Below are 15,741 nucleotides of genomic sequence, written 5' to 3'. Positions count from 1 at the left end.
TCATTCCCTCCCTCTTTAAAACGATTTGTCCTCAAATCGGGAAGAAAGAAAGAAGAACAACTTTGGGTGCTATTGGCCACCGGGATCAAACAAGATAGAAGAATGGTCCTATGAACTAGATCTAGCTTAGAAAAGATGAGCTAGAAGATTAAAATGGCCTAAGACACAAGCAATGATATCAAGTACGGTGCAAAACTTGAAAGTTTTGTGACATGACCGAAACAGAGTTTTAAACAACTCAACTACCCTTTTTGTGATTCATTGTTGATTTGTAACTGTTAACACTTGAAACATGTATAAATGCATCAAAGAAACTTGTCTCAAGTTTTACAATCAATAAATCTGAACAAAAAGGAGATGCACATGATGAAATCAGACATGCCTCGTATTGCAAAATCTGAAATTAAAGTTGGAGGAACTCAACCACACATTTTGCAATTCTGAGAGTATTGTGAGTTGTTATACTTCTAGCAATGCTTAAGAACATCACAAAAACTCGTACAAAGCTTAAGAATCAAGAAATCTGAATCAAAACATATTACAAAATATAAACCCAGAACTTGACTTTTTTCTGCAGAATTTGGAACCCAAAATAGTGTGCACTGCTGTTAACTCAAATGATCAAGCTGATTTGATGTCATTGCTTTATATAGGATCAACATAGAGCTTAGTAGATGCACACGACTCAAAGAAAACGAAAAAAAAAACGAAGCTGAAAACAGTAGCAATTACTTGACGAAATTAAAACTGTAGTGATTTTCTGCACATGACCGTGATACAAAACGGAAATGATGAATTTAGATGAATTGGATGCAATTAAAAGAATTGCACCGATTAAAATGAAGAACAAACACTAACGAACAGTGAATAGAATCAAACATTCACTCAAACACAGAATCAAACCAGAAAAACAAAATGGAACAATGACATATATGAACAGCACAAGACGGAAAAAAAAAACAGAGGAATGGATACGAGACACTTAGCTCTTGAAGCGTGACTGAAACGACTGGCTCTTGATGCCAAATGATGGAAGCATCCTTGCAATTCAATCACGAGCACTTCCAAAACCAAAGAAGGCAGCGGTTAGTTGGATGACGATGAGGCACGGTAAGTGTTTGATGAGTGTTTCAATGAAGGTGTATGAGTGGATCAAGGAATCTCAAGCTCCGAAAGCCTTCCAAGAGGGAAGGAAGCTAGAGGAGAATGTGCAGAATAGGCACAAAGTGTTTGAACTCTGAAAGAATGTCTGGAGAAATCTCAACAGCATTTCATTATCAATTCAAAGTTACATTTACAAGTGATGAAGCTCTCTATTTATAGAAGAAGGAGAGCTTCTAAAACGTATTGTGCAAGTTATTTTAAATGTGCACATGTTGTAAAACAGATGGAGGAAGCTTGGGGAGCAAGCTGTAGTTGCCAACTCAGCAAAGCATTTGGAGAAGATGGAGTTGCTGTCTTTGGGCGTTGACGTAGTGTAAAGGCCGTGGACACCAACCATTCATTTGTGCTTCTTTGGTTTTCTTACGTGGTAGCCTTTTGGAGTTGCTTAGACATGGTTCCTCCCTTTTATTAATATTCTACAAAAGCAATGTAAAAGTATTTAGCAAAGAGAACATTCTAAGATTTTTAGAAAGAAAAGATTAAGTCCTTTATTCAACTTCCCTTTCTTGGTCTTAGAGTGAAGTTGATACTTCTTTGGATGGTAAGTCCCTACACTTAACTTTAGCTTCTAAAAAACGTAGAGGAGCTCATTTGTTTCTCCCTTGGACATGAACAATGCCTCTTAGGTTTTTCGTTTTCTCTCTTTCAATTTGTCTTTCGTTTTGTTGTTTCGTTTTCTGTTTTTCGTTTTGCTTTGTATTTTGCAGACCTTAATCAATGAATGAATCACACTTTCTGTTCTTCTCTATTTTGCTTTTCTTTTTAATGGAAGCTTTAATTTGTTGGGTTGGTGACTAGGGAAATTGCATTGTTTACTTGAGATTATTGCTCTATCATTATGATTTTGCTCTTCTTTCCTCTACATGATGCTTAATCTATTATGTGCTTGCAATTAGGTACACGCTTAGTGATCTGAATTGTGTCTAATCTCCGCTTAGTTTATTAGAGTCATAGTTGCTTAATTTGTGGTGGCGCAAAAGTGATTAAACATGTGCATTGCGTTTGCTTAATTCGCTGTTATGAAAACCTTTTTAGTCTTTGCTTAGTTGATTAATTCGTGCTGGATTAGGGGTGAGAGGAGCGGTTGATTTATTGTAAATTTGGGATTGGAAGCATTGTAGTTGAACTAGTAACCAACTTGTCCTTAATTAGTGTTGTAATTTATGTTTTGTTGTGTTAATTTTAGTTCACACATTCTGTTGAAAAAAACCCTCACTACGTGTTTGATCCTTTGACGGAACCAAAATTGGTCCTTGAGAGACGACCTAGGAGTCATTGCCTAGTATACTACACTTTAATTGCACATTTAATTTGAGTCGAGTACGACACCGTACAAACAAAAACTAAAGAAAATAAAGTTTGTTTTTAAAAGGAAAAAGTTGTATTGAGAAATTACAAAAATAGAGAAAAGTTGGAAAAATTATGCTACTTTTGTTTGCTATAGCATGGGCATAAACAATTTTCCTTTTTGTTATGTTTTTCTTAAATATTAATTTTAATTAGTATTGTAATATTGATTAGTGCAAAGTAATATGATAGTTTTTGCTTGTACCAACGGTTGTAAAATGTTGATACTTTAGTTTATTGGTTATTCCCAGAACAACGTGTTGTAAAACGTTAGTGATGTTATGTTATATGAATTAAACATATAAAAAGTTTTTTTCAAATTTATGTATTGAAACACTCCATTTAATTGAGGTAGCGATGAGAGGTTGCCAAGATAAGTTGAGAGGTTGGGGGTTAGGAAGACATGTTGAGAGGTCAGAAAGACATGTTTAGAGGTCTGGAGTACATGTTGAGAGGTCTGGAATACATGTTGAGAGGTTGACAAGACATGTTGAGAGGTTAGTGGGAATTTCATATGGCCTTATGTAATTTCATTGTCTTTTTTAAGTTATACAAGTGGTCTGTAGCAACATTCAATTTAATACAATATCTTGGTAAGGTATCCCACAAGTGGTCCATAACAACATTATATTGAATAATGTTTTCCTTACAACCTTAGCATTGAATACAATAAAATATAGTGCATCATACAAGTAGTCCTTAACAACATTCAATTAAATACAATATTTTGAACCATACAAGTGTACCATGACAAAAAAATGGTCTACCATAATTGTACCCACTAGTAATATGTTTCATAAGTGGCAGACAAAAGATTTTTCCAAATTTAAATAAAAAGAATTACAAAAAACATCTACTCCATCAAATATCATATGGGGTGCCCAGGTTGTGTTGTTATTAGCTTGAGATCCTAAAACTTATGTAATCGTGCTTCTTATGCATCTTCTTCTTGTTGTTGTTGGTTCGTTACTTAGTACAACTATAGGTGTGGATCTCCATCTTCTAACAGACTTTTGGTTTGATGGTTTTGTAGAGTTGCTACATCCACTCCTAGTTGCAGTTGCTACATTTGACCCATTGCCATCCTTAATCACTACTCACATCTAAAGGCAAATCATCATTAATGTATTCTTCATTTATTTCATGCACTCCAACTTCTTCATTAGTCACAATTGACCCTTCATCAATATTTGTTCTATTCCTTACTGTTTTTTTTTTCAACCTTTTCCACCTAACCAATACGGGATGAATATTTCCGCAAGGTGAATCATCTAGAACCCTTTCACTGGCCATCCTAAAGTCATTATCATCATTTACAATCCTTTCTTCTTCATTGTCATCAAGTTTATCTATAACTAATCCTTCTTCTTCCTCCTCATCCTTAGCAATTCCCCCTTTTTCAGGCCCATTGACATTTTCTTCATGCAAATTCACCTCTTCTTCAAGCCCATTCACCTCTTCTTTAGGCGCATTCAGTTGTTCTCCATTCACATTTACCTATACTTCAGGTGCATTCAATTCTTCTTCAGACACATTCAACGTTTCTTCCCTAACATCTTCATTCATCTCTTCTTCTACAACCTCTTCTTGTCTTGCCTCTTAACCCATCACTTCTTCCACTCCACCAATACCAATAAAGTTAATTACTTTAACTTGACCAGGAAAATGTTGAACATATATATCAATTTCTTTGTTATTAACCTCAACATAATTAACTAAGTATATTGTTTCCCTATCATCACTCAATAGTCTTATATTGTTGTATAATGTTTGTTTTGAGCCATTCCACCAAAGTTTTATATCGCATACATATTTGAACTCTTTAACTATTCCCAATGTTTCAAAGTATGATCATCGATCATGATTGATTTCTTTAACTACGTGTATTTCCCCACCAATGTATTTTAATCTCCTCTTCTTTTTGACTTGTCCATATGATGAAAAGCGACATCAAATCCCATTTCAAAACCTATATTATAAATCACGACTCAAAATCAAACAACGATAACATTAAACACAGTCAACATTGCACAAAAAATAAAATCAATTTACAAACTAACCTCACTTGGACAAAATGTGATTTCGTTGATCAAACCCTTGCTTTTTAATGCAAACTCTAGAAATTACAGCTCTTCTCATCTTTGTTAATTCTAACAGAAATCCCATAGGTCTTCTTCTCTTTGTTAATTCTAACATAAATGTCTTGAGAAAGCTAGACCCTAATTTCATTTTATTTTGAAACCTTAAGAATGCAACTATCAACTATTTTATTTTCTAATTGTAACAAGTGTCTTAAACAAGTTACGACGTCACACACCGTTTTCCGCGTAAAAAAAACTAATGATCTTGGTAATAAAACATTAAATCGGTGACTTTATGAAAAAAAGAGAAACATAGATAGAACAAAATTTGAAAAAAAAAACGAAAACAAAAAACATGTGATAATTTTGAAAAAAAATATAATTAATCCTAAATAAATTAAATAGTTAAGAAAGATAATAAAAGTTGTTAAATAAAAGAAGAGTTTTTTAAATGAAACAAAAACAAATAACAAAAAAAATGTGAAAATGAATTTTATACATTACTTAATATATTAAGAATGATATAGTAATTTAACTTAAAAATAAAGATAAATATAAGTTAAGTATCTAGTCATCCTCATATTATTCACATTTTATATGTTTTGTTTTGTTCGTGTAAATGAATTTATTTATTAGTCTTGTGAAGAGAAAGGAGAGACACGCTATATTAAGTTTTGTATCTTAACTAAGAAGGAAAAAATCATATAAGAGAGCACACGTATATTAAGTGTGAAATAAACCTAGTAAGCAAACGCAACTAGAATTTTGGACAAGACAACTGGCTTCTTATCTTGCTTTTATATTTATTTTACTTTTGAGAGAAAAAAAAGTATTTTTTTGATGAATTATATTTTTGGTGTCTCTCTTTAATTTTTGTGACAATCATCTCCCCATCAGCAATTTAATCTGAGAAGCAATACATTGTTTTAAAAATTTAAATTAACTTATCTACAAATGATTTAAAAAAAAAATAGGCATAATTAAACTAATAATGAGTTAGTTTAGTTCAATTATAAAACTTAATTAGGATTTAGGAAAGGAAAATAGAAACAGCGTAATTACAGGAGAACTAAACGACGGGCCGAACGGGAAAATCGGACAAGAAGAAGCAATAATTTCGGCTTCTGTAGCCAAACCAAACGCTCCCTTAGGGCCCACAAGCGTTTTCATAACACTATAAATACCACCACCCTCTTTTCATTCTTTCATCCCAGAATAAAAATACTCACTGCACCTTCAACACTTGGTTTTTCGTTCTCTTTCTTTCTGCACTTTCTGTAGCCATGGCATCTCAAGCATTCTCCGTCAATTTCTTCCTCGCTGCTCTCGTCGCAGCGCTTTTCTTTGCCGTGGCCACCGCTGAAGAATTGTCTCCGGCCCCGGCACCGGGACCTGATGCCGGAGCAGGCGCTTCCGTGTCAAGCTCGATGGCCGTGATTGGAGCGTCGATTGTGGTTTCAATGTTCGCGATATTGAAGCAGTGAGTTTATTGGAACGGTGATCTGATTGCGATTGTGTGTTATGGAAAGAGAGAAAGAGTTTATGATATGATGTAAACTGAACCATTCAATGTAGGTGTCGGTGAGATGTAAGAGGGATTTCTAATTCCTTTTATCTTTCGTCCATTTTTTCATTCATGAATTAATATACATTTATTAATTTTTTATAATTCATTATTCTGCTCTTCATTTTTATATTCATTTTGTTAGCTAACTTTGCTGTTCTAAATTTTCTTTCTTCTGGATAAGAATTGAAATGGATTTGGGCATCATCTCCATCAGAAATAAAGCAGAAAAGGGATAGAGGAATCTAGTTGGAAGCTTTTAAGAAAAAAATAGGTGTTCAAAATTTATTACTAGGTAATTAATTTTAGTTTTACACCAAACTTTTTTTTCTGTATCATATTTCCAAACAGTTTATCTCATCTTCAGTCTTTTGAAAGGGGAAAATTAGTAAAATGAGTTTAATTGCTGAAATTCTAATATATAACAAAAATAATTGATTATATTAAATATTATTTTAATCTATTAAAGTTGGGTAATAGATTAGTTTTGTTAGTTAATACAATTAAAGAAGTGTTTGATAGTTTTTAATTTTAACAATTGTCTTATTCAAAAGAAAATTACCATTAATATATAATTAATTTGAAGTATTTAGTAAAGATTTCAAAATTTATATAAAAAAATACATTAACTTTTTTAGTTAACACGCGTCACAATTAATAAAAAATTAAACACATATTCAAATTAATTATAGTAATTATTAACGGGATTAAGATCTATAGGTAAATTTAATGAAAATTGTAATTTAATGAAAATAATCCAATTTGTTTATTAGCTCAAAATTTAACCAGAAGGTGTAATTTTAGAAAAGATTAATGAAACTTTTTAAATGGTTTTAAGGGAAAACTGAAAATATTTTTAAAAAAATATCTGATTTATTGTTTTTCTATCTAGAATGTTTTTCATTTACTTGTGATATTAAAAACCTAGCCTCTAATTATATTAAAAATCTTACGAATTATCTTACATACTATTAGATATTGATTTGAAATTTTTTTTTTGAAAATACTATTTGTCTCTGGTTTTAAGTGCTCAATCATGTTGAGACAAAATCTCTTAGAGAAAGACTGATTTATTTAGAGTATTTCTGGTTTTGAAGTTTAATAAACAACATTAAATGAAATAATCTTGAGTAATTAAATGGAAAGAACATATATATATCATGTAAAGAATAAAATTTCAATCTCAAGTACTTATAAAAGAGAGTCTGAACACTAGATAACGAACAATCACTAGTGCAAAAATAGCGTTTAACATTACGCGTTCAACGTCCAACCATCGAATAGCCAACTAAAAAATGACTAGTGACATTTTTGTAAATAAATGCAATTATTAGACGTCATTTAAAATTGTAATTCGGCGTCCATTTGTTATATCGGGTAAATTTTGCGAAAATGCGTAGTGCGAAGGTGAAAATGTATTTACGTATTTGATACGCTGTCGTTGAAGCTATCAAATTAATACTACTTTTCAAGACAACTTTAGTATTGTCAAGTAGTATTCAAGAAAGTAGATATGCTTAAAGTATACTTGAGTCGTCTCCCAATGAATACGAAATTGCTTTTCAATATTTGACTCTTATGAATGCTATGTAATGCTTTATAAAGGTGAGAAACTATGCTAATGAAGTTAATGTTGGAAGAATGTTTGAGGAACAAATAGGAAACCTAGAAACAATTATGATGAAATAAGCTAATTTCACTACTTTTCTAAGACAAATTCATCATCGGTTATTCACAGATCATTGTTCACTATATTATTGCTCACTATATTATTGTTCAAGTTTCAAATTAATTAAAGTACATTCTTAATTAATTTGAGGGCGATCATGTAGTTAACCAAAGAAGATTCTCAATCAAATGCAAAACCTTTCTAGCATTCACAATGAATTCAACTTAAGTACATTCTCAATCAAATCCTATTGTGTTTAATCATGTTTATTCTTAAATCTCCTAACCAAATTAAAAGCTAATTAATCAAAGTAAATTCTCAATTAATTATAGTTGAAATTATTACCACCAATCAAAGTACATTCTCAATAAATAACAAAAACCCATTTAATCATATGAAAGTTCCTAAATTTAATCAAAGTAGATTCTCAATCAAACCTAGAAACCCTTGAACTCATATGATTAATATGCATGTAGATTCAAACACCTTATGATGCAAAAATAATTACTTTTAATATGATTGAGAGATAAAAGACATATAAGAAGAATAACTCAAATCAATAATAAAAAAGAAACAATTGCATTAATTCAACTTAACCTCAGAATCCATTATGAAATTACAGTGGAATAGCCCTAGGAGCTTAGCTCTCATGAATAGAGTGAAACACATGATGAAATAAAAGTGAGAGGAGTGGTGGATGCTTGCTTCCAGTAGAGGAATCTGAGAATGAATGAAGTGTGCCTCCCCAAAATTAGGGTTTACCAAATTGGGGGAACAGAAGCTTGCCCCTGTTCCAACTCTGAAGGAAGAATGCTTCTCTGCTTTTTGCACCAGGATTTCCGAATGAAGATCGCTCGATTTGGAAGCGCATTGTTCCTGCGATTCTGGATGGCGCTTTTCGTCTCTCACGGTTGCGATTTGCTTTAGGGATTCTAAACTAAGATTTGTGCGACTTGATTTCTCTGGTTGCAGGTTTGTTGCGCGAGGAGGACAAAGGTTGAATCGCGATTGCTTGCGATTTCCATGGTCGTGTTGCTACAGTGTAAAGCTCGTGTCAATGGAGGCCTTCGCGATTTGGATTTTGGATTCTAGGAATGATTGGCAGGTCCGGTGAGATGCGAAGATGATGGAGGAGTTCGCGATTCTAATGGTGATGGTTGTGAATACTCATGACGGCGGCTTACGCGAGCTCGTGGTGGTTCTGTGAGGATGGTGATGGTGGCACGACATAAGGGAGAATACGCTTTGGTGATGGTAGCCTAGCGGCAGAGTGCGGGTGGTGGTTGTGGTGGTCTAGTGAAGGTTGCGGTGAAGGCTGTCGACGAGGATGGTTGGGCGACGTCTAGGGTTTCATGGTGACAACACAAGGATTTGGGAATTAGGGTTTCTGAGGAGAAGGCATAGCTGACGTGGCATCATCTGGGTGGTTTGATCTATTAGTGAAGGATTTAGACACATGGCAGAATCTGAGAGTATCTGACTAGGTAATGGTAGGAAGGGTGTGTATAGGGATTTAGGAGGGTGCAAGGGAAAAAATTGACTGTTGGGCCTGGTGAAGAAAAGAGGGGTGTATGAAGGGAATTTTAGGAGGTGCAAGAGTAAAGATTACATGTTTGTCCCATTTGTATATTATTTTTCACAAAAAATCTGATTTTAGGCCTTAATTTGTAATTTGGGACGAATAAAGCTTTAATTTTAGCTGCACAAATAAATATTATAACATCCAAGAATAATTTATGCACTAAAACTCACTTTTTCTGTCTCTTTAATTCCCAAACACAATAAATCCAATGGCCACAAATTCACTTTAAATAAATCATTTATGCACATGAATCTTATCAAAATTTTTAATTTTAATGCATAAATGTGGGCATAAATATGCACTCATCAGTATTACCTCGAATTCTGTAGAATTAGATGTCCAAAGGATATAAAACGTCGAATGCTCGAACGTTAGACGTTAAAATGTTAGTGAATTCAATAAAAATTAGAGCGCGAGATTGAAAATTCATTCACTTTATCTTAACGTGATACCTTCTTCTCTGCTCAAACTTTTTTGGAGCGAAGTTTGACGATCATCACATGTAATCTTTCTTTCATTTGTTACAAATGCATGTTAATTAACTACTTTATGATTTTCGTTTGTTTTGACTGATTATTTTTGTGTTCTTGTCCTTCATAGGCGCATTCTGCTTTCTCTCTCACTAGTGACAACACTTTATTTCAATGAACCCACCTTTTGAAAGTTTGTTTTCGTTTTCGTTTTGAAGAACTTATTTGTTGAACTTGTTTGTTGTTTTTTTTTGTTGAACTTGTTTGTTATTATTGTTTAGTTGAACCTGATTGTTGTTGTTGTTTGATTGAACTTGTTTGTTGTTTGTTATTGTCGTTTATTATTATTATTTGTTGTTGATACTACACTACATGTTCATAGTTCATGCTTTACAAAATACCAAAAACTGAAATTTATTTTTTTTCTGCTTTTTAGGTCTTGTAGAGTTGTAAAAAAGGATCACAATTAATTAAAAAAACAAAAAAAATGATTAACATCGAATATTGACAAAATTTGATGTTAATAATGTGAACGTCAAATTGTTATATGTTCGACGTCAAGTTAACCTCTCTCGATATGACGTCAACCTCAAATTCGACGTGAAAGGCCAAAAAACACTGACGTTATACGATATTTTTGCACTAGTGAATATAAAATCATCTAAGTATTCATCAAATGAACCATCTAGATGCCCACTTAACCAGAGAAAGAAGCTAGAGAGAAAAACATCCAAAGATTATAAACATCTAAGCGCCAAGCCAAATTAGAGTAAAAATCAAAGGTTACATCTAAGGGTACACGAGGCGTTTAAATATTAAATAACGAAAGAGATAATCTAAAATGACATGACATATTCTTGAGGAAAAGTTTCTGATAAATAGGAGAAGGCTACGTACACTTGTCAAGACACTATGCTTAAAAATATATATACATTTACAAAGTGATGCGTATAAAAATGCCTAAGTAAATCTTGTAAAGCAATAAGTGCAAAAATCTATCAAGTGAAACATGCTTTACAACAGGTATCATCTAAAGGACATATATGCAAAACAAAATGATATATTCTTAAGTCTTAAGGACGACACTTTGAGGAAAGATGTAATTCCTCAAAGTGCTACAAGGAGAAAGAGCTAAAACAAAAACATCGTCTAATGAATATAAACTCTGAACAATAAAAACATGATCTCAAAATTATAATGGATGGAAAATGTCTTACAAATGATATCATCTGATGAAAAACGCGCAAATCCTTATGTATCAAATTATCCTTCATTTATAAATGATTAACGCTTCACAACGAATAACAATATGTCTTATTCTGTCTAATATTATCTGAATATTGTGATCAACTGATATATTTATTGACACGATGTATGTTAAGATGTCTTGAACACATAGTGCAAGATAATGTTCATAAACGATCAAAACATTTAATGTCGTTTAATGCATGTATTGTAAAAGTGCTATTTGCTTTTATGTTTTGTTCTCATTTATTGTGCATATCAAAATTACACTATGGGTTAATCATAACAACTGCATACGTGGACAAAGATGTTAAGAGAAGAAAAGAACATTCTAGAAATGATCTAAGTATAAACTTATACTATGACATGCCGTACAAGCCGCACTTCAATTGAGATAAGATAAAACATTGTACTTCTACATGACAAGACAAGTGAGTGTGATCATATATATATATATAAAAAAACTTAGAAGCCTCACTAGTGGAAAAATGACATTTTATGACGTACAAAAATGATATATTATGACGTAGTTATTGGGGACATAGTTCTGGGCGTTATAGTAAATCTGCGCATTTTATGACATAACAGAAATTTACATTACAATAGCTTGAACATATTATGACGTAGTTTCTGAAATCAGTCATAATATGCGTAGTTTATTATGACAAATTTTCATTTGTCCATTATAATATGGCGAAAGATATTATGACATAAATGTGTTTATACGTTATAATATGTAATGTATTATAACGTAGATATTTTTACCAATCATAATATGCTGAATTCAGAATCAACATATTATGACGTACATTGTTTAGTACGTGATAATATATGCTTTTTTTAAAAAAATGATTATTACAATTGACATCCAATGAAATTATAATCATATTCCTGTATTATCATCTCATCCAATCAATTTATAATCAATATAACTCCACAAATGTCAACTCCACATCCAACGATTATCTCTTCAAAAGGTTATATAAAGAAGAGAAAGATTGTAAGAAGATAGAATATTGACGAAAGAATGAAAATAGAGTAGGAAAAGAATGAATCATGATGCCTAAGATGGGATGGGAGAAAGGAGGAAGAAAAAGAAAAGAAAAAGAGGTTGAAGCAGTTGAGGTTGAAATGGATTGAAGTTGAGGTATATTGAAAAGAAGAAAATAAAGGAAAGAAAGCATAAATTGAATATTCATTCTATTATTCATTAAGCCTATACACATCGTTTAATGCTCTTCCATCCATAAGGAATGGAGAAGAGAAGGAGTAATCATATGAAAATTGGTTGAATATTCAACGTAGCTACTGCTTAAAACTTGCATAGTTTATAGCTCTTCAATCAAAGGACAATAACTTCATCAAAGACAAGCAAAGAGAGAAATAGCCAATATTCGTCCTAATGCTCTTCACGCTTATATTGTCTGATGCTCAATATCTTCTAAGAGAAAAATTCTTGTAAAGAGAGAAACACTTTCAAGTTTCAGATTGTATTGTATTTTGAACACATATTCTCTTACTGAGAGTCATTCATATGTACCTTGTAGAAAATCCATTTATGGATTTGTTGTAAGTTTTACAAAGAACTCAAATATTGTTTTGTTTAGCTCAAGTTGAGTTGAACGTCTAAACAATTGTGTAGAATTAAATTTTGGAAAGGCTAAACTTGGTCTAGTCAGGTTGATTAGGAAACCAGGAGAGATGCTAATACTCGTTGTGACTAGGAGTAGTGAAAATACTTGGTGAGATCCTAGAGAGGCAAAACCCGTATAATCTTGGAAAAGATTAGTGAAACCCCATAAGAGTTCTTAAGCGAGAACTGGATGTAGCTTAGGTTGCGCAAACTGGTATAAAAATATATAATTTACTGTTTCTCTATCTAGAACATTTTCCATTTACTTGTAATATTAAAAACCTAGCATCTAATCAACCTATAACTCTTGCACATTATCTGTACAAAATATTATACGTTGATTTGCAAAATGATTATTGAAAACACTATTCACCCACTCTAGTGTTTTCCTTGTAATTTCGTATAATATATAAAATTCCTTCAATTCTCCTATTAATAAAATTGATAAGTGGTAAAATAAAACTATTATAGTTAAGAAATTGTCTCAAAATATGATAAGTTAATCAATTTAAAACAATTCTCTAATTAAATAATAATAATGTTTTAAAGACAAAGATATATATATATATATATATATATATATATATATATATATTCCTCAATATTTTCTATTTTATCTTAATTTTTATTTAAGACCTTGTTTAATCCTAATCTGTTTGAGAATAAGATATTGTCCAAAATTATTATTTGAGTTTTAAATCTTATGTTTTTAAACGTAAAGATAATAAAATAAAATGAAAAATATTTTAAATTTAGAAGTACAAGTTCTTAACTTTGGTTTTAGGATATGCAGATTAATATTTTATCTGTATTCATCGAAAATATATTTTGGATGAAACAAAGTTGTTTATAATTAAACATTTTATCTATTCAATATATATAGATAAAAAGAAGTATAACATTAACGATATATTATGAAGTTCACTTGTCATAACTTTAAAATAACTATCGTTTTAAAGTTTTAATTCACTATAACTAAATCAATTCAAATAAACTGTTTTATATAAGAATTACATTTTAAACCAAATAAATCATCAAAACATTGATCAATATATATATATATATATATATATATATATATATATATATATATATATATATATATATATATATATATATATATATATATATATATATATATGTAATCTTTCAATGGAAAAATATTTTTAGTATAAATTTTAATTAAACACAACTAAAACATATTTTAGTAAAAATATTTTATTGAGTTTTGGATCTTAACTGTTTTAACTATATAAAAGATTATCATTTCAACCTTTCAGTTTTAAAAGATAATTATTCTTTCAAAAAGAGATATTTTAAATGATATTTATCAAACATATAAACCTATAGAATTATATTTTTGAATTTCAAATATTATCTCTACTACATAGAAAAAAAAATCATTTCAACTTTTAAGATAAAAAGATAAAAAAAATATTTTGAAAAGATATTTATAATATGGTTAGATAATATAATATCTCTCTCTTTATCAATCTTATAAATCTATAAATACATGTATAACCATTGTTTATTCATCCTCAAAAATCTTAGCAAAATTTGAAGTTAATTGTTTTTCTCTCTATTTTTCTCCTTATGGCTTTTAGTGCAAACACAATCTTCTTGTTCACATTGCTTGTTGTCATTGTTGTTCCTACCACTTCACAGTCATGCAATTTATACAGGTTATTAAACATTATATTTTATCATGGAAACAACCGTTTTACTTTTTCTATTAGTGTTGTGTATATTTAGTGTGAAAATTATAGCGTTTAAATCATAGATTCATTATTGATCTAAGTTTATTATTAGATTAGCTATTAGCATTTGATATGACATTCATATTTCATATGTTTGTCATTTGTTGAATCATGTATTATCGTTTATATGATAATAATTGTTTATTTATATGTATGTATATACGTGATATGTGATTATCTCTTAATTATAAAATTATTTTTATTTAATTAAGTTTTAGTATTTTACGTTGTATTGCAATTTCATCTAATTGAATTAGATATATGAATAAAGGTGGTTCAGGTTTGGAAACAAAAATTTATGAATAGCTTCCATTCAAAAGATAATAGTTTTTTACACATTTATTGTTGTCATTATTGTCCTTACCATTTTATATTGCTACAACTTATACAGGGTTTGAAAAAAACACATTTATTCTGTTACTGTTATTTTTGTCTATATTTGGTTGAAAAGTATGCTTTTAAAATGTATAACTACATTATCTTTTTTAAATTATAAATTTAAATTTTATAAAATTTGAATTGATTCTCATTTAAAACACAATTTTTTTTTTCTTGTTGACATTTTTAGTAGCTACCATTGTTCATAACATCTCACAATCGTGCAACTCATACAGGTTTTCAAAAAACATAAACTATGCATCTTGTCAGGATCTTCCTGTTCTTGAATCCTCGTTGCATTGGAACTATCATCCTACGTCAGGTATAGTCGATGTTGCATTCAACAAGGCTAACGCAAAGGATTCAACATGGGTTGCATGGGCCATCAATCCTACCTCAAAGGGTATGTTGGGTTCACAATCACTTGTTGCAGTTCATAAATCAAATGGCATCATCAGAGCATACACATCTCCAATAACTAGTTATGCGACAATGTTACAAGAGGGTAATCTCAGTTTTTCAGTTTATAGCCTTTCTGCTTCATACACAAATGGTCGCATCATCATTGTTGCAAGTTTTCAACTTCCATCCAATAAGACTGTGGTGAACCATGCATGGCAAGAGGGTGTGGTTTCCGATGATGGCACCCTTAGACCTCACTCTTTCTCACCCTCTAACCTTCAATCCTATGGAACCATTGATTTCATATCTAGCAAGGTTTCTAAAGCCACTAAAGATGTGAACTCACGAAACATGTTGAGAAACGTAAGAAATAATTTTTATTTTCATATTTACACATTTTATGTTAGAGTGTATTTTGAGCTTGTGATTTATGCAGGTTCATGGAATTT

The 15,741-nt window shown here is 30.9% G+C and overlaps 1 protein-coding gene across 1 annotated transcript; it reads left to right on the top strand.

Moving 5' to 3' along the window:
• Positions 1-5,875: 5,875 nt before the first annotated feature.
• On the top strand, positions 5,876-15,711 carry LOC148201129 (cytochrome b561 and DOMON domain-containing protein At5g48750-like). The gene is made up of 5 exons (XM_088113130.1): positions 5,876-6,072; positions 8,798-8,935; positions 14,770-14,792; positions 15,081-15,655; positions 15,700-15,711. The coding sequence occupies exons 1-5, from the start codon at positions 5,876-5,878 to the stop codon at positions 15,709-15,711; spliced, it is 945 nt and encodes a 314-aa protein (XP_087969256.1).
• The last annotated feature ends 30 nt before the right edge of the window (positions 15,712-15,741 follow it).

The sequence above is a fragment of the Vigna umbellata genome, chromosome 4 (assembly GCF_029865625.1).
Source record: "Vigna umbellata cultivar VRB3 chromosome 4, Vumbellata_1.0, whole genome shotgun sequence".
NCBI lineage: Eukaryota > Viridiplantae > Streptophyta > Magnoliopsida > Fabales > Fabaceae > Vigna > Vigna umbellata.
This window is presented reverse-complemented; position numbering and strand designations above follow the sequence as displayed.